Source organism: Anarhichas minor, unplaced genomic scaffold (genome assembly GCF_050575085.1).
Source record: "Anarhichas minor isolate MPS153535 unplaced genomic scaffold, ASM5057508v1 ptg000004l, whole genome shotgun sequence".
NCBI classification, from domain to species: Eukaryota; Metazoa; Chordata; class Actinopteri; order Perciformes; family Anarhichadidae; genus Anarhichas; species Anarhichas minor.
The window spans coordinates 8,984,687-9,003,797 of record NW_027466450.1 but is presented as its reverse complement, the minus strand read 5'-3'; the positions used below and the strand labels follow the sequence as shown (position 1 = coordinate 9,003,797).

Here is a 19,111-nt window from a genome sequence, read left to right as displayed (position 1 = left end):
GTTTTTTACATTATTAAATACCATTGTAAACTATTGCCAGGGATGGACACTGTATCACTACAACTAGTGAGTTTACTTCCTCGTCCTTTTCTATAACCACTCTCTGAAAAAGTATAATCCATTGCTTGTTTTTTTCTTCTTTTTTTAAGTGGGTAGCTGAGGTGGTAGGTGGGTTTACAATATGAAGTACTGCCAATAGTACAATATACTATTAAATCTGTAGGCTATAGTGACAGAATATATCAAAGTAATATAGAATATGTAGAAGTTGCTTCGCTGTTGCACCACAAGTCCTAAAAACTCTGTATGAGGTTGTGATAATATTTTCATATTGAGCTGTACAGCACCCACATTAAACCTGTGCAGAAGATTTAAATTATTTTGGCTGATTAGATCTCAGAACTGTGTGGGAGTTTTAACGTCTCATTGACTCTTGTCCCCACAAATCAGGGGTGGGTGTGCATGTTTTTTTTTTTTACAAGAAGCTTTAACTGAAATATTTCACTACAACCTTAAATTGTAGCATTTAAAAAAAGACAACGACACCTGAATGTTCAGTGACGACACACATTTCAAGTTAAAAGCACTTTTTTATTCATTAAGAAATCATGTTATGAAAATAATGACAACTAACCATATATCAGACAAATGTATCTTTTCATATGTTAACAACAAAAGTTTGCTCTGGAGGATGTGCCGACTCAGCAGTCACCACCACATTACTGTCTTCTCCTTGTGCTCGGAGTGTGCTTCGCCTCATCACGGAAGTGGCAAGTTCCCACTGTTCTTTCCTACTATAAAAATGTTTACAAGGCTTTTCATGTCTCTTCCCAATGTCCACACATAAGAATAAGTTTAAAATATGTTTTGTCTGTGAGGGAGAAGTTCACATACATACCAGATTCAGTCTTTGTGTTATGCTTCCTGTCGTCTCCTCCATCTATTAATAATTTACATAAAACCTGTACATACTTACAGCGGGCCGGAGCCTGTTTCTGAAGGGATGTGCACGTAGAAAAAAGAAGCAACATACAGTGAAGTGAATCTTTGCAAAGTCAATGGGATCAGGTGGGAGGTCAAGGTGTTACTAGCATATTAGACACTTGCCATCATATGGTACATGCAACTCACATTTTTCATTCTGCGTCAAACCTATACCAACTGCAACTTATTGCAGACCTTCGCTATAAAACACACATTCAACAGGGACAGACATTACTAAACATATTTATGGAGTAAGTGTGTTTGTGGTGGCTGATGTTATGATGAAGTATATTCATCTTAGCCAAAAAGATGAAAGACTTTGAGTGCAATAAGAGCAGGATTCACCATACCTAACCTCCCTCTGCATTTGCCCTTCCTATCCAACAGCTGATAAACTTCACAAAATTGAGTCAAACAGGAGCTGGAATAGGATCAGGCGTCTGGAAAAACACTTAAGGCTTAATTCATATCATTTGGCACGTCGCTAATAGTAAGCAACGATTATATTCCTCCATCTCATGACTTCGAACGATCGGCACTTATTGTCTGCAGTCATTCAAAATTCATCTTTCACATCACTCATATTGCATTTTGTTCAGATAAAACAATAACTATGTTACAGATTTCAGATTTAGAAAGGAAAAGATTAAGTCAAACCACAACATTATTTCTGCACGTTCTGTTTCGGACACCACAAACTAAAGTACTACTGCCGGGATGAGTAACAAATAACACCAACTGCCCCTCCAACACCGCAGCTGTGTGACTCTTTGTTGATGCAATAACATGATCTGAACTGAGCCTGAACACAAATATCAGGGTTCACTTCAGGGTGCAGCCGTAATCTGAAGAGCTGCTCCCACAGAGGAAATGACATTATATACGTGGGATAGACTTTTTCTATGGAAAACATACGACCTGCAATGGCACAGGAGGCTCTGTGAACATGAAACATGTTGAGAGCTAGTTTGAACCAGGGTTAGGGTACTGGTGTCAGTCCTGTCTGTATGGCACAAGTGTATAGCAGACACAACGAACATTCATAATATTGGAGAACAGTGTAGTATCATACCGTAGCCACCTGCTGTACTGCTATTGAGTGTCCCGGGTTTAAGGGGTCAGACGCTCTATCATACATACAAAACTCTCTTCAACAATTGTTGAGGCTAGAAATCACAGGGAGAAAAAAACAAACCGAGGTTTGTGTCGCTCCTATTTCTCCTGGAATTTCTTTCCATTTTGCTGTGAAGTTTTGCATCCATGTTTCTTTCATATTCCCCCTCTGTGAGAGAGAAAGAAGAGCTGGCTTTCTTTCAGCAGAAGCCATACGGACCCCGGGCCTGCTACAATTACGTGCCCCGCATTTACTGCTTTTTCTTCTTGTGTGATGAGTCACGTGGAGGGGTAACCCTCCTGCAGCAGGGCCCTCACATGTTGTAAGCCACATATATGGGGTCCAGCTGGTCGGCCAGGAATCCGTCTCTGAGGTGCATGCGTTGCTTCTCCCCTCTGGAGTTGATGGGGATGACGCCGGGGTCGACCACCACCACCACTCCTACGATGAGGTAGTGCTCCTCCAGGACAACGTTGGTGACCAGGGCCACCAGGTCCAGGGCCTCCTGCTCCGATCCCTCAAGCTCCACAACCACCACGAGGAGGTTGGTCCAGGTGAACACCGCACTGGAAGGAGGGAGTAGGAGGTGGAGGGAGTAGGAGGTGGAGGGTGCACGCAGGGAAGGAAAAAAGGAAAAAGAAAAGATGGCATGAGGAGAAAATGAGGTGAGCATAAGGGAAAGACAGAAGAAGAGGAAAAGGGAAGATGAGAGAAGTTAGTAGTCAGAATTCATGTTGCTATATTTTGAATATAAAATGAATACACGTCTGACTACATAATAAATCATTTTAACTAAACAGTAATAAAAGTATTGATGTAAATTTCTTACCATTCAGCTATGCTCTTGTGAGAACGGATAACGGAGGTCTCGATGTCTATTGGGTGATACCTCATTCCCCTCAGCTCCAGAGTCTCATCAAGAGAGCCCACCACATAGAGGGCATCATGGCGCTCTGAGACACACACACACACACACACACACACACACACACACACACACACACACACACAACCTCAATTATGTCAATTTATGTCTTATTAGTTAAATATATCAAGTTGTGAGGTGATGTTTGAGAGAAAAACAGAAGGTAGAAAATATCTTTATTTTTCTGGGGAGCCAAAAATCAAAGTACGAGTCCAGCTCACATCAAAAGTAATGCACTGAGTTGGAGCGACTCCACTCACCTCCACTGGCATCCGTCAGGTCAGTGCGCCGCAGGAAGCCCAGGTAGCCCGTCCTCGCCCAGACAGTCTGCGTGTCGCCAAAGCTGAGCTTGGTGTTGAAGTGGTCAGCGTGCAGCGCCTCCTCACCGTAGACGGTGTAGTAGCCCGTGGCATTGTGAGGACTGCTCACCCAGATCTATCACACACACACACAATAATAACATCACAATCAAAGTAATGGATCTAGTGTGCCATTATCCAACCTTTATATGAAAAGAGAATAATGTATTCACTGGTCTTCATGGGCAATAAAATTACAAATAAAGATGTCTCTGCTTTGAAAACTTGACTTGTCATGCACCTGCATACATGTAAACGTCTGATTAGAGACTTGTTTATGTGTATACGTGTAGATGAACCGGCTCTCTACCAGAGAAATCTAGCTGGAGGAAACCAGGTTTTTAACATTTTTCAACCCGATAAGTGATTTTTTTCTATATGACGTTTTAGAGATTAGTTTACAGCGGAAAGCCCACTGTAACCTGATAACAAGTGCACGTAAATTGTGGGTCACAACCAGGTGGAACAGGTGACGGTAAAACAAGTCGGCTCTGTAAAACGGCGATGACGTTGTGATTTACCTCTCCTAGATGGGAGTCTCCCAAGGGTCCTTTAGTCTCTGTGTTGGCAATGATCACCTTCACTCCTGGGAGGATCTACAACAGCAGACAACCATAATGTCTCAAAGCTTTAGCAAAAAGCAACCCTTAAGCAGCACAAGGTCAGAGTTGTTTTTGTTTGTTTACATGATGACGTACCTTCCCAGACTCCATCAGTGGTAAGCTGTGTGGCGACCCTCTCTCTACCAAGCGAACCCTAAAGAAATAAAAGGACAAAATTAGCAACTTCATAGCTCCATTTTTATTCCATTTCTTGACAATTACGACAAAAAAACCCAGTTCAATTCAAGATTTGAAGAATGTATTCATATGCTATAAAATTCTGTACCAGCATTATAATTACAAGATGTATAAGACTGTCTCAACAGTCTGTCAGGTGACAGAAACCACCCTGACATCTCAAAGACAACTCTTTATTGTCCGTGGTGAGTCCACACAGCTGCAGCAGCGCCCCTTACCTGTCGTGTCGTAGAGCTCTCATGTCAACATAAACGGTAGTGGGGTCTGGTCCGGCCGTGCCCTGGAGGAAAACAAGCAGAGAGCAACATGAGTTGATAATGTAACTATTACAACCCTGACAGGAATGCTGTATGTTGAGTGGAGGGGAGGTGGAAGCTACTTATGATACAACTGTATCATACAAAGCAGAGGGGGGGGGGCAGCCAGAAGCCAACCAGCCGGGCTACGATAGTTAAGACTTCCCGAAACTCAACCATGTAGTCACAGACATTGTAAGTACCAGCACAGTTAAATCCAGCTGCTCTAATGCTGCCAGTTTGTGCATACAAGTGTACGATGGGGGGGGAAGCCTCCAAAAATTATTAATGAACTGCAGTTCATTTCCTTCACATGTTTATCTTCTGTGACAAAAAGAACGCACCCCAATGTCTGAGCATTTCTATCTGAGCACCATTTGTTTTGATTAAACGTCAATAGCTTCGCCATGCAGCTGAATTCTAATTGAGCCATTTCTGAATTACGGATTCTGGTCGTCAGATATTGATTCCTTCTGCTTTGGGATTTGGCATCATCACTGCTCTAAGACTAGTCACGAGACATTATGGTTTCCATCCCTCGTTTTCCAGTGCGCAGCCGGAGCACAAGCTAGCATCGAGTCGCTGTATGGTCATCTGTGAGGTCAAAGCCGAACACAGAGCAGCCGGATTCAGTTTGTTTTAGCAACAGAGCGTTTTTGGAAAACATCAGCGAGACTCATTCCAGACATTAGTCTTTGACAAACAAATAAAATTAATTTCTCTCACTAAATGACTACTAGTGTGAAAGAAAAGGCAACATAAAAACACTATATATATTATATACATAGCTAAATAATCAATGAATTAATCTACCCAGTACAACTCACGCAAAAAAACAAAATGTGGTAAATTGTTGTAAATTAAAGAAAAATGAACTAAAACCGTCCTTTCGCTGGTTAAAAAAACAAAAACACGTTGAATAAAAATTATATTGTTTGACATGACATTCCTAAATTAACTTAATCAGAGCAGAGTTCATGCTGCTAGCTCAGAGCATGATGTAGTCGCACGTCACATATAACCTGTCATAAAGCAGTGGTTGAGAGCCAGCCGGTACAGTCACGACTCAGGCTAAAATTAGTAGCGGTAAAAAAGTAGTAAAGCTCAAGCTTGTCAGAGATAAACAAAAAAACAAAAAAAAGAGAAAATCTGTGAATGAAGGTTAAGTGTGTTCAAAAAAAAAAAAGAATCATGCAAGATTAACAAACACTCACATATACAGACACACACACACACACACACACACACACACACACACACACACACACACACACACACCCAGCAGCAGCCAAATGGATAAACAGCAACTCTTATCCTACGGTTACCTGCTCAGCCAGTTTCCCTAACCTGTTGGGCTGACGGGACAATGCAGGACAGATAAATAAAGATACTTATTTATATACTTGGATCCACATGCACACACACACACACACACACACACGCACACACAAACAAAATCTCCAGGGATACGAATAAACAAATAAAACACAACATCAAAGGGCCACAAGATTTTTGTCATCTTCAAAAATCTTATATCTATGAAAAATAAAGCTTAATACATTTCCCTCCACCTCAAATTAGTTGGTAAAAAAAAAAAGAAAAAAAAGTATTTTTTTAGAAAGCCACTTGCATTACATCAACACCAATATCCACTCAGCTGCCAATCCTGTGTTTTTCAAGGATTTCTTGGATGTTTATCAGAATCGTTTAGAATCACAGTCAGTTTTCCCCCTAAAACATCGACCGCATGGACTCTGGAGCTCTCCAATCCATCTCCTCCTCCTCCTCCTCCTCCTCCTCCTCCTCACCCTCTTCATGCTTCACCAGCAGCTTACCTGCAAACAGATAGCCACATTCACCCTGCAGCCGAAGGTGGTGCTGACGGCGCGCGGTGAAAGCCCCAAGTCCTTGAAGATCTTTGAGAAGGTCTGAGTGAGAGCGATGCGGGGCCTCTCCTCTGCTACCACCATGCACGTACGCACGCAAGACAGGTTCACATTCCGCAACTGGAGATGGGAAAAAAAGAAGAAGTTCGATCAGCAGAAACTAAAAAAGTGTGAAAACACTGCGATTATATTAATGATGTCACATTTTTTCTCAATTTGCAAAAGCGACTGTGGGTGCATGTAAACTAGGAGCTGACGACAGAAATTAAATGGATATATTCATAATATAACTTTTTTATTAGATGTGATTCTACTCATTAAACCAGAGACATGATTCATTAAAGAAAATCCCGGTCTCAAGAGCTGCAGACAGTAATCAGCACACAGATACAGGGGAGTGTTTCAGCCCTCAGGACCCCGACTATATGTTGATAATCACAGCGCTGTAGCAAGAGCACCTCAGGGAAATGGAAGAAAGTAATTGAAGAGAAACCCTTATATTTTCTAAGAGAAAATGCTGCAGTTTGTTGCTCCCCCAGTGACACCACTCAACACCTGAAGAGACAAACTGACCCGCAGTGCTTCCGTCTGTGAACCCAGGCCCTTGGTGCACATCTCCATGACTGAATACGAGCAGAAGGTGACGCGCACTTTGTACTGGCTGACCGCCGCAAGCCACAGAGACGCGTTGCTCTCCAGCTCCAGAGGGGGAACCAGGATTGACTGGTGGCCCGAGTACACACTGAAACCACAAACATAGAGGCTGAGTGGGACGACAGGGGGGGGGGGAAAGGCTCCACTCGAGAATAACAATATCTAATAATAATATTTCTTCTTCCAGCACAGGTCAGGTCATTCGTTTGTTCAGAGATGCTGGTTTACCTGCACAGGCACCAGAGAGCGAAGCCCAGGCCGCAGTAAGGGTCCAGACAGATGGCGATCTGCCGGGAAGGGTAGAGCTCACACTGCAGTTTGATGGAGCGACACAAGGCACTGGTGGCAGTGTGAGACATCTAGAGGAGGTGATGTGACACACAGAGACAAGACTGAAAATCAAAACTGGTTCCTTAAAATTACACTTAAAAACCACTCCTTCAGCTTTTGGGGATCCATATTACTGATGGACACCTCAACAGTGTGTGAATGGTTGCTTGATGCTAAGAACTTTCTGCATCCAAAGTTTCCCTGTTGCAAAGTAAAACGAACCACTTTTTGAATAAACTACAGATGGAAAATTTGGACTTAGATGTGCTGAGTTTTACCCAATTTACAGCTTTTATTTTGTTATGCGTTAGCTTGTAATGACAGCAACCATGTTGTTGCTATATTGACGATCTCTATCTGAAAGACTGGTAGCATCCCAACATGACCGCTACATCCAATTAAGAACCCAAGTGGCTCATGTGAGTCCTTCCACATTCAACTCACTTTGACCCCTGCTAAAATGCCTGTTGTGGACACACTGAAGTCCAGGTAAGCTAACATCTCCGGGGTCGGGGGCTTGTACATCTGGGGACTCTTCTTCCTGGGGAGGTCGTCTGTAGGATGAACAGAGGGAGAGGAGGAAGAGCTTGAAGCAGGCATGGAAATCCCAGAGCATGTCCTTTCTTTACTTAAAAATCTACTCTTTGGTGGCAACATGAGAACATAAACTGTGCTTGCTATGTGTGTATAACCCACCTGTGTCCAGCACCATGGGCCAGCTCTTGACGTCCACAGCAGCAGCAGCCTCCTTGGATTTAAGCAGCTTCATTATTGCTTGAGTGGTCAGGATACACACCGACTTACTGACCTTTAACACACAGACACTGCAGTATTAGTACATATATATATATTACGTCACTTCAATTCACACAATTTGCATCTCTAACGGAGCGGAGCTGACTTTGTCTACAATTCAAACTATACCGTCACCGGGTTTAATGATTGTTATAACTGTGCAGAGAGGGGTTACATTTGCATCATGATGCAGGACAGCTGACTCTCTGTTACCTCAACAATCATCTTGACGGTGGGCAGCGTGGTCGCCAGGTTCTGGGGGTGGGGGGGTCGGACAGTGACTGGCACACAGCCAGCGTACAGGCAGCCGTAGAAAGTGGCAATCAGGTCGATTCCTACACATAAATGTTTATACTTTCAGTCATTAGCATTTAACACCTTGTAACTGATGAAATGACAGTATAAAAAGCTCTACAATAATATTAAGAACTCTACTGAGTCTCTTCAGGTGTGTAATTATGATTAACAGACACAGCTGTGACATTAAAGAACAGAACTGACTCTTACCTGGTGGGTAGACGAGTGCTACATGGTCTCCAGTGTTGAGGCGTCCGATCAGTGCTGCAGCCACCCGCTCTGCCCGCTTGTGCAGCTGCAGACAGGAAGCTGTACTAGCCACCGTGCCCTGAGGAGCAAAAGGTAAGAACATTTACACTGCTATGCTAATCTTTACTTAACAGACATAAAAGGTGAAAGTACAAGAAAATGGCTAGTCTTCATTATCCGAAATTAACTATATCACAATACACATTGCCATGCCAAAACTAACTTCTACATACAATGATGAAAAGGCAGTACCTTAGCATTGAGAACAAGGAACAGAGGATGGTCTGGAGTGGCCTGAGCTCTCCATTGCAGCACATCCTGTATGTACAGGAACTAGAGGGGAGAGAGACACACACGTTTAACTACAGAGAATAACACACAGCAAAGACCAACACAAACTGAGACAATGATCAATCAGAACACAAACAATGTAAGAATCAATAGAGCAGGGTGGCACAAGGTGGGTTTTTGTAATGAAGGGATGACAGATATGTGAGAAGCTTAAAAGAGTAACGGATGCATTACGTGATGGAAGTGGAATCTAAATTACACAACACCTGCGTTCATATAGATAGCTTAGTCAGCAGGTAGGCAAGACCATGTCCTCTCCATCAGCTGTACCTCCAGTATGGACCCTTACCTGTGTCTGCAGTGTAAGTGAGGAGGGGATGAGCGGGTGAAATGAGGATGACTCTCTACCTTACGTGCCTGGTCATTGTCCTCGAGTTGGGCCACGTCTCTCCCACAGGCCTGTGCTATCCTCTTGCCTGCCACCAGGTTGCCCACTATCATAGAAGCAGGACCGACCTCTGTCAAACACAACCACATCCAGTGAAGTTAAACACCGCTATAAAAGAAATGAAGAAATTACGTGAACGAGTTTTTACGAGACATTTGTTTCTCGAAACTCGATCCGTGCTGGGACATCTGGTGGTCTACCTGGCTGTTTTTGTCTGGGCTTGGGCAGGTTGGTGACGCATGTGTGAGGGCACATGAGGACGTTGCAGGGGTGCAGGGCGCCCTCCAGGAAGCGCTGTTTGGTCTCAGATATATGGATGCCGCCCAGAGGAGCCTTAGGAAGCGTGTTGGCAGGCACCAGAGCCAGGCAGTACACCCCGACCTGGTGGATGCTGTCTATGGCCTGGAAACAGACAGATAATACATGCAAAAACAGAGGAGAGCTGGAGATTAGCAAAGTTGTCAAATCAAGCGGAGGAAGTTTGAATTTTCGCGGCCCGGTTTTAGTTTGTAGATCATGATGTGTAGGTTTTTTCAAGTTAGTTTTTAACTAAACAAACCTGATTCGCATTTACTACAATAAAAACTGCAAACCCACAGGTACCGTCCAATTATCTGTGACCAAGTGATAAGATGTGAAAAGGGACAGTGAGCACCTGAAGGACGCGGCTCATCCACTGGAAGCTGTCTTCCTCAGAGGCGTCCGGCCTCTGCTCTGCCACAACAATGATCCTCTCGTCATGCAGCACAGACACAGAAAACACTGCTATTCTGCAACACACAACATTTAAAAAAACCACTGTCAAAGCTGGATCGTACTTGTGCAATCAAACTGCACAGTCGCTGCTGTCCTGCAAGCAAGAGTTAGAAAACAGTGCAGATTAGACAGACTCTCTGTATGAGTAATATGTAGAGAAGTGTGAAGTTTGCTTCCACTTTTACCTCCCCCTGTAAACAAACTTCATGGGCTCCACTGCCAGTGCTGTGGCAACCACATCATCGGCATTGTGTCTCCTCCCACTGACCACCATCAGCCCATCCATCTTCCCCACAACAAACACAAGGCTGTCCTGGTGGGAAACACAAAGCACAGAACATTAGATGGGTAGATCTTGACATTTACCCCCAATCTAAAGTACAGTGTGCATCTATACAACTAGCATATGAGGTAACAGTACCTTTAAAAATTGAAGACCTCAAAAGGTTCCTCAAAAGAACTCTTTCACTTTATATTTTATATTTTGTGGTTAGAGAAAAAGAAAAGAATTAACCAAAGAACAAAAGAAAGCTAAAAGGCACAGTGATAGAGCAGGGGGGGTGCTCATGGACACACTACCACTAATGTCCACAGGATCCGCAAAAACCGACACAAAATGAAAGTTCCTTGTAGTTGCTTGTGCTGCCAAAGCTACAACATACCACAACTCATATGTTAAACAGGGTTATCTTAACGCTATAAGACAGACATCAAATTAAAGTTTAAAAAACTGCATAATAATGAGGTGGAACGTACCGGCCCCACAAAGCCAAGCAGTGAGGTCCTGGTAAATGGTCTGTCGCTGATGGGGATCCCAGATGATGTTACTGGGATGGTCTGCAAATAGACATAGCACTGTTAAAATGTGTGAACAAAGTGCAAAATAACTCTATAGGTGGAAGTACACAAACGCATTTGCACTCTGCATGTATTTGAAATTCCAGAAATAAGACACTGACCTCAAAGATGTTCTTGGTCATGCCCGGGAGGCCGTAGTAAGCTATGCCCGTGCTACCTGAGCTCACGCAGATCTCTCCAACCTCGTCTGTCTGACAGAGATAGGGTGTCCCCTCCACCCGCACCACACAAACCAGAGCTGGAGACACACAGTGATGACAGGAGGGTGGGACATCAGGAACAACAACATTTACATTTAAAGTAGATGTCTAAATTGGTAAGATAGTTTAAAGCGTTATTAATAAATAGTTCAAAGTCAACATTTAGAAAGGTAAAAGTAAGAGCCCTTCAGTTAAGTTTTTCTTTTCAGTAATATCCTATAAAATCTGATCTGGTAACCTCCATTTCCTGGAGACACACGGTTCTGTTAATATCAAAATTCCATCTTTCATCTTAATCTCCAGCATTAAACTCATTTACAGCAGCAAAGTGTTAATGAGCAGCGCAGTGTACTTACCTCCAGGCATGACCTGTCCCACATCCTGCACTGTAAGGACAGAGAGTTTCTCCTCCGTGTCCACACGGATCACACTGTGGCTCAGCCCACCCATAGACAGCACCGCCTTCCCTGGAGGAGGAACACCCATTTCTGGGGGTCTGCAAGACATTATTTCAATTACACTCGTTATTAGTGAACATGGAAAGACGTGCAGTTAAAGACATCTGTCACTTATTCCTCTTCAGTTCCTCTGCCTTTCTGGCAAACGAAACATATGGTGCCAGTTCTATCTTAGTTCATCAAATACAGCTTTTGTTAAACTGAGCCATCCACTGCCTTAGTGATATGAAAACCAAGTGACTCTGTGAGATACAGTCTCTGGATCCATTAGAACATTTCCAGACTGGCATATTTCTCAAAAAAGGCCTTTCTCATTCAAAAAATGCTTATTTAAAGCGTATTTTTTTAGTCTGCCTGTCACCCTAATCCTTCTCCATGGCTAAGCTCTGTGATCAGCAAAAAGCTGAGACATCCTACACTTCGTCTCCGTGTTAAAAAAAAGCACAAATCTCCCTCCTCTCCTCTACATCCAGCAAATGTAACGCAGTGGGATTTAATAGCGCGGTAAGGAAAAGCGGCGGCAGGTTGCTGTTGTTCTTGTACGGTGCAATAACGGCAGCTCACCTGCGGATGGCGACAGTCATAGCTTCTGAAGAGCTGGCACATGGACAGATCACCTCAGGTCGCAGCCCACGTGCCTGAAACACGTTGAGGAAGGCGTCGCAGGAGGATATCGACCCTGTGATAACGCATACATACAAACATACAGAGACAGTCAACCATATACAAGCAAACACAAACACAACAAATCACTGATAATCTCTTGTGGCTTCAGGGTTTATTGAATGAGAATCTGCAGGTGGACTCACATGGGTTAGCTCCGTCGGCTACGATGAGCATGCGCAGGGAGCTCAGGCTGATGTCCCTTTGGTCTCTCTGGGCCAGCAGAGACCAGTGCATGTCCCTCGACTTCACCACTGCAACCCTCGCTGTGCAAGAGAGACACAAAGACAAAGAGACAGGCTCACAATATAATCACCCAATCAACTTCCCTGTCATTCAGCCTGACGGCCAATCGCAGGTCACAAAATCTGACAGCAAATAGAAGCACAGTCTGACTCAGTTGCCAACAGGTGACTCAGCAAAGCTCGGTCTATGGCTCGGACCAGAGAGGAGATGAATTTGAGTCAGCCTGTTGGCACCCTCCACTGGGGTAGTACAACAGAGTCGAACAAACTATTGCTTCAATCCATCCTCCCCTGTCAAACGTGCAGTGAGAATTAAAACAGACTCTCTCTAAAAGTCAAACGGGCTCTTATTTAGGATTACAGATTAATTCCCTCTTCATTGGGCGGAGAGGCAACGAGAAGAGTAACGGTGAAAAGCGACAAGATGCCAAGCTGGATTGATCCTCACCTTTGTACGTGTGAACCTTCTGTATCCAGGAGAGGGGGTTGACTTTCATCAGGGAGTAAGGAATGCTGATCACGTGCATCCGATTCATGACGCTCTGCCAAGAGAACAGACGAGCAACGCTTAAGCACCAAAAATATGTCTGAAATGTATCATAACTACATGATGTCACTGTAAACTAGCTGCGAGTCACGACAATATCTTATCACTTAGTGCTAAGCGTATAAAGAAAACGTGGTTTGCGCTACTGTTTCATTTTCAGGAGGTTGAACGTGTAACTGCAGGTGATATATGTGAGCTGTATGTCAATTCCACCGCATGTTTGGAACCAGAGCTGGTTTGAGGATGTGTTAGAAGAAACAGAATACTTTTACAGGTTTCAAACTCTTGAGTTATGTTTCAGGATTATATTATAATGAATTATTACGTAACCCTCCGATTAGCTTAACCGGATGGTTCAACACCACTCACAGTAAGAACGCCGTGCCATAATCCTGCTTCTCTCTTGAAGTCCAGGACGTTGGTTATCGTCTCAGCTGCAATTAAAAAAAGAGATTGTGCCAAGATTACGGTTTGAGACATTTAATCTGACATTCATATTCTGTACGAAAGCAATCGCACAACATCCAGTTACTTTTAATACAAAACAAGCTCCGTAATGATGAATACATCCTGATTGCGGCAGTATTGTATTCAGTGAAGCACCAAACTAAGTTTCAGAAACAGACCTGGGGAGTCTCTGGGGGCTGCCGGTGCGGTCAGGAGTTATTTACAGCAAAACTGGGACACTGGAGGAGAGGAGGTGCCTTACGTTCTCAGAAAGAAACAACCAGCTGAGCGGCTGCATTTATCAAACTAGACTGTAATTACACTCCGATGAGATGTGTGAGCAACGTGAAGAAAAAAATCTATAATATCATAGATTAAAAATTAGGTTTATGCTATGCACTGCTTAATCTGCAGTATAAATAAGAAGGAAAGATCATAGCAATTCAAGACCAATGTATATATACTCCTTTTTGAATATTCTTTCATTTTTATCATTACTAAATCTGGTTAAGTTGTCTGTTTCTTCCTCTCTCTCTCTCTCTCTCTCTCGCACACGCTATCACTATCAACTGGATGCCTTTGCTCCATGTCAGGAGAATGAATAGATGATGGAGAAGACAAGGAGCCAAATGAAGTATGGGTAAATGCAGTCTGTCCTCCTTACCTTCAGTGTAGCCGCAGGCCTGTGTGAGGGCGTGACAGTGGGCCAGCATGGCTGAATGAGACACTGTGATCCCCATGGTGCTTCCTTCCTTGCTGGTTTTATACTGGACGAAGGGAACAAGAAAAAACATTTGACATGGATTATATGAAAAAGAAAAGCTAAAGATTTGTAGTCCAAAAAAATATTTTTAAAAAATACATCAAATGTGAATTAAAATACAACAAATCTATATTTTCTTCACTGGTTACATCAATGAAACCACACTTACCTCTATGTAAGCTATGTCATTACTGGCTTCCCGTATCGGAGGATGCCAGTCTTTCGGAGGCTTCACAACATGTTTTCCATCTGTCACAAACCACAGCAACCGTGGCCAGCCTGCAGAGACGGAGGCATGAAGTCAGTTCAAACCAAATGTAACTATGCAGACAGACAGTCAAAAGGAGAGCGTACCTTTGAAAGTGGCTACCTCCCCCGTTTGTGCTTTGGGCAAGCCTTTCTGACAGGCGTCGGTGGTTAATGCCAACGTGACGCCGCAGCTGCCCAACAGAAAGCCAATCTGTTGACTCCCTGCATCCTGGGGGACCAAAGAGGATGAAAGTTCATAGTGGCAAAAACTTTGGCAATCAGTGTCTGTCACACAACACTCATCAAGAGAGACAAAATTCAGAACAGGAAGGCTTTGAGGAGAGATGCTCTGAGGGAATGTGGGAATTGTGTCCTGGAGAGAAAGAAGGACGATGAGTGAAGAAGAAACTTCAGAGCACTGCACATCAGAGAAGCAGCAGGTAAGAACGCAGATTGACGGCTAATCACCATTAAAAACTCTACTGCGGAGCATCAAAGCCCATTCATAGCAGGAATTACAGACAGATTCACGCTGAACGAACCACACTGAGGACAAAAGCAGGAACAAAATGTGAGATGCTGGGTGGCATCAAAAACAGAATCAGGAGGAAAAAGGGGAGAGAAAAAGAAGCAAAAAGATTGAAAGAGAGAGAAAGCAAAAATGAGTCTGACTCCCAAGAACAGTTGGCCTGTGATCTAATATTTTGACTGGAACTGCAAACAAGAACAGGCATAAATATTCAGACTGTCTGACTAATGTGGGTGGATTTGGTTCAGTTTGAGCTGATGGTGTGCTGGAAACTGAAATTTTTCAAAAGAAAATGCTGCTGCTGGGTTTGTTATCATGCAAGATGTTCTGGGAGATTGGAATAAATCGTAGATATCTACATTGAAGCAACTGTGCACAACTTTAAACACTCGCATTAGGGGTCAATTGTCCAGCAGGGGTCACTAGTGCTCCTCAGTGTTTATGTAGACCAGCTCACACTAAACACGTCCACACATTCCCAGGAGATTGTATTTGCCTTTACCTTTCTGGTCAGCGGCACTTCGATGGGCACAGGTACCAGCTCTGCCAAGAGACAGCCGTAGAAGGCCACCATGAACATCACTGGGTCGTTGTTGGGGAAAACAAGTGCAACCTACAGGTGTAACGCGGACACAATATGTTACAGTAGGATGCTATGCAGTTCCTGTTTTGAGTTTAAGTATAGGAGGCAAGGGGCATGGTGCGTAGAATGTGTCATGGAAGCAAACATTTGCTTCCTTTCACAAGTAATGAGGTTGTGATGTTATAAAGAAATCACATAAGACCTTGATGGTTGAAAACTGAGCACTGAGATGCAGCCTTTTGTTAAATCAAGATTTCAAGTAGGCTGACTTGATAATAATGTCTTCTAGCCATCAACATTTCCCCATTTCATTTTCAACACTACTTCATGTTCAGGGAAATACAAACTAGCACTTGCTGAATATTGTTTTAGGAGCCTCAGCCAAATACCTAAAATGCAACGAGGAATGTATCATAGAAGTGACCACCACTGAACACAGTTTCGTCTCACGACTTACCCTGTCGCCGGGCACGAGCAGAGGCTCATTTCTGGTACTCAGCTTGTTAAGAAGCGTGTAGGCCAGTTTCTGACTGCGGGTCCATAGTTTACCTGCAGAGGTGAACGTCCAGTGTCAAATATTTAATTTGATTTAACAACCTCAGACCCCCAAATCCACATAAAAACACACACAATAGCTGATAACAGCAGCAAATTACAAAATAGCGTATGTAGAGACAGACGCAGGCACTTCTTTGTCCATTATTTGTACAGAGAAAACCCAGATAGAATGCATGACAAGAGGTGATACTGCTTTCCATGTCCTGTGTAAATTCTGAGCCACTCATTCACAGGTGGATACCTACCATAGGTGAGTGTGTAGACTGGCTTGCCAGCATTGTCGAGTCCCGTTAGACAGGGGCTCTTGGGCTGAGTAGTGCCCCACCGTTGTAAGGCTGCTGGCAAGGAGGGAGGCCAGTTGTTGACCACCGCGAGAGGCTCTCCTTCCAGGGCACTCATGTGCTGGCCTTCTGGCTTTGGCTGGTTGGGGTCTGGCTGCTGAACTAAATGGGGAGGAGAATGGGGACACCAGTGTGAGGGGTGGTTCAAAGTTTTGGGTTGAGTGATTTACAAATAAATTGTACATTTCTCAATAATACAACTCTGTTAAAGGAGTGTGAGGACTGAAAGACAGCGACAGATGGAGGATTAAATGTGAGCTGGGTTCTGTCCTTATCAGTCTTAACTGCCTCAGATACCAATTCCTTAGAAACTTAGAGAAACCTGCGCCTTTCAATAAGCTATAGCTCCCTTTATCCTTCACCTTCCCTCCCTCCTAGCACCATGCTTGCTCTTTGATTTGACTTCCATCTCTCCATCACTATTCTTCCCTCAAACTCTCCTAAACTCCGGTAAGAGGAATTCAGGAATGCTTAAACTGAGGTGGCAAGATGTCCCCCGCCAAATAAAACACCTCTATCATTGACAAATAGTGTTAAGCCTGCTGCCATTTTCAGCTCTGTGTGTTTTTCTGCTCGCACCGAGCAGACCACCAAGCAGCGGTTTGCCATGTCACAGTTTCTGTGCCAAACTCAGGGAGGCTTTACAATTACCTGCTGATGCATTACTATTCCTGCCGCTTTTCTATTTTCATAGTGTTTATTCAGCCACCCGAAACCCACGATGGGCTGGTTGGAATGGAGGAAATGGTTGGACAGGGCTGGTCCACTGTGTGTGTGTTTCTGGATTCCCTAACCACTCCCTTAACACACCTGGTGGTCTAAGCTCCACCAAGAGACAAAATGACCACAGCTGATCTAAAAGTGTTCCTCGACTGTTTATCTGTGAGGCGTGGCGAGGTCAACTGGACATTGTTATCTCGGTGGAAGCTGTAAAACTCTGCTGAAAGAAATTTGACAAATTATTAAAGCTGATGTGGCTGACACACTCAAAAGAGTGTTTGAATCACAGTCAGCCTTTAAGTCTCTGATCAGTATGCTGATCGCAGCACAGAAAGATGGATGCTTTTCTTTTTCATGAATTATTGATTTAATAGAAGCCATGTAATTAGTTTCAGGCCAGCTTACCATCCAAAAGCTCCTCAAAGTCGTCGACAAAGAACTCTCGCAACGGCGGCCGCTTCGGTCTCTTCAGAGTGTTGAGCAACTGCTGGATTTTGGAGGAGACGCGACTGTTGACTGGAACACCTACACAATGGTAATGGAGGGGATGAAAAGAAAAGGGCAGGGGGAAATAAACAAGACAAGGATACGGAGAGAAATACAGATATGGCGAGGAAGAATATGTGGCGTGGAAATAGATAGAAATGTAGACAGAATGATTGAGAGACGGATGAAGGAAGAAGATGGAAAAGGGAAGAGAAGAAAAGAAAAGCGAAAAGGTCAATGTGGTGCTCGAGAGGACAACCGGCTGTCACTCACAGACAACCAAACAGTGGACCACGAGGTCCTCTACAGTCACCTGGAGGTCTAAGGGTTACAGTCTCTCAGTCCAGATGCTCTCTAGAATCACCGACAAACCTCACAGGTTAAATAATGCAGAAAGTGAGGAGCCTCCTCACCTGCTGCCTAGCAACAAAGATGTCCTCCCTGCATTAAGTGATTCATGAGGTGTCTGAAAAGGTGTCTGTTTCACATACGCTCTGCAAAATCCACAAATGTGGAGGCTAAAACCAACTACGCCCCAGTCAAGTCAAGTGATATACAAGTCATGTGAAGTGTTAAAGTGTTAGAAATGCTGAACATAAATGCAATGCTCAAAAAAGCTTAATCGCAGAGACATGGAGCCCATAAGAACACAAATGAAGGAGCGTGAGAGAAGACGAGAGGTGCCTGGTTAGATTTCTCTCACATTTTAGACATGGGTGTGAAGACTATAATCATCATCGGGCATCATTTCCTTCACATGAATTCATACTTAGTTTGGGAGGGGTGGTCTGTGTCACACATTCCAGACGGCCGCAGGAGACGAAAGCCACAGCTGCACGAAGCTTGCCGGATCTATCTTACTATAATAAGCCTGGCTCAGACAGACTGTGCCTCCTCGTGAAGGGACAGATGCACTGGGAGTAGACGTGTGGGGGTCAGCGCTGCACCTGATGGGCCAATTAGAAAGCCCTAGACACACAGGACTGCATCTGAGGTCCCCTGAACCCCACCCACTCACGTGATTTCATCGTTAATATCACAGCTAACCAGGACCCGCATGTGCCGATGAGTATAATTAACAGTTTAATCACTTCATAATATATCCACCCACATCATTAAATTACTGGCTCTTGTTTATTTACTTATTTTAAATGGCACACCAGGTATTCGCAGTAACGTGCATATATGACAGAATAGCATTAACAACAAGCTAAGACCATAACTGAGATGTAGATAAAGAGCAAGGCTGGCTATCCTTCATGTTTCTTACTGTTCATGAA

The 19,111-nt window shown here is 43.8% G+C and overlaps 1 protein-coding gene across 7 annotated transcripts in view; it reads right to left on the bottom strand.

Moving 5' to 3' along the window:
- Window positions 1–570: 570 nt before the first annotated feature.
- The window catches only part of dip2a (disco-interacting protein 2 homolog A), a 71,890-nt gene continuing 53,349 nt past the window's right edge, over window positions 571–19,111 (bottom strand). For 2 of the 7 annotated variants that reach the window (XM_076108659.1, XM_076108686.1), the window contains 33 exons: window positions 17,751–17,870; window positions 16,530–16,727; window positions 16,184–16,275; window positions 15,646–15,756; window positions 14,720–14,843; window positions 14,535–14,644; window positions 14,267–14,369; window positions 13,525–13,589; window positions 13,057–13,150; window positions 12,510–12,629; window positions 12,265–12,379; window positions 11,599–11,738; window positions 11,144–11,280; window positions 10,941–11,021; window positions 10,370–10,497; window positions 10,084–10,198; window positions 9,629–9,830; window positions 9,389–9,498; window positions 8,942–9,022; window positions 8,651–8,768; window positions 8,357–8,478; window positions 8,045–8,156; window positions 7,793–7,902; window positions 7,247–7,377; window positions 6,938–7,106; window positions 6,314–6,484; window positions 5,804–5,833; window positions 4,401–4,462; window positions 4,081–4,138; window positions 3,904–3,978; window positions 3,284–3,458; window positions 2,928–3,051; window positions 571–2,664 (listed from right to left, as the gene is read on the bottom strand). In XM_076108659.1, coding sequence (XP_075964774.1) covers window positions 2,412–2,664; window positions 2,928–3,051; window positions 3,284–3,458; window positions 3,904–3,978; window positions 4,081–4,138; window positions 4,401–4,462; window positions 5,804–5,833; window positions 6,314–6,484; window positions 6,938–7,106; window positions 7,247–7,377; window positions 7,793–7,902; window positions 8,045–8,156; window positions 8,357–8,478; window positions 8,651–8,768; window positions 8,942–9,022; window positions 9,389–9,498; window positions 9,629–9,830; window positions 10,084–10,198; window positions 10,370–10,497; window positions 10,941–11,021; window positions 11,144–11,280; window positions 11,599–11,738; window positions 12,265–12,379; window positions 12,510–12,629; window positions 13,057–13,150; window positions 13,525–13,589; window positions 14,267–14,369; window positions 14,535–14,644; window positions 14,720–14,843; window positions 15,646–15,756; window positions 16,184–16,275; window positions 16,530–16,727; window positions 17,751–17,870 — 3,956 coding nt within the window. In that variant the 3' untranslated portion in view covers window positions 571–2,411. The remainder of the gene's footprint in view (window positions 2,665–2,927; window positions 3,052–3,283; window positions 3,459–3,903; window positions 3,979–4,080; window positions 4,139–4,400; window positions 4,463–5,803; window positions 5,834–6,313; window positions 6,485–6,937; window positions 7,107–7,246; window positions 7,378–7,792; window positions 7,903–8,044; window positions 8,157–8,356; window positions 8,479–8,650; window positions 8,769–8,941; window positions 9,023–9,388; window positions 9,499–9,628; window positions 9,831–10,083; window positions 10,199–10,369; window positions 10,498–10,940; window positions 11,022–11,143; window positions 11,281–11,598; window positions 11,739–12,264; window positions 12,380–12,509; window positions 12,630–13,056; window positions 13,151–13,524; window positions 13,590–14,266; window positions 14,370–14,534; window positions 14,645–14,719; window positions 14,844–15,645; window positions 15,757–16,183; window positions 16,276–16,529; window positions 16,728–17,750; window positions 17,871–19,111) is intronic. The other 5 variants (XM_076108674.1, XM_076108688.1, XM_076108684.1 and 2 more) reach the window with 3 other exon arrangements.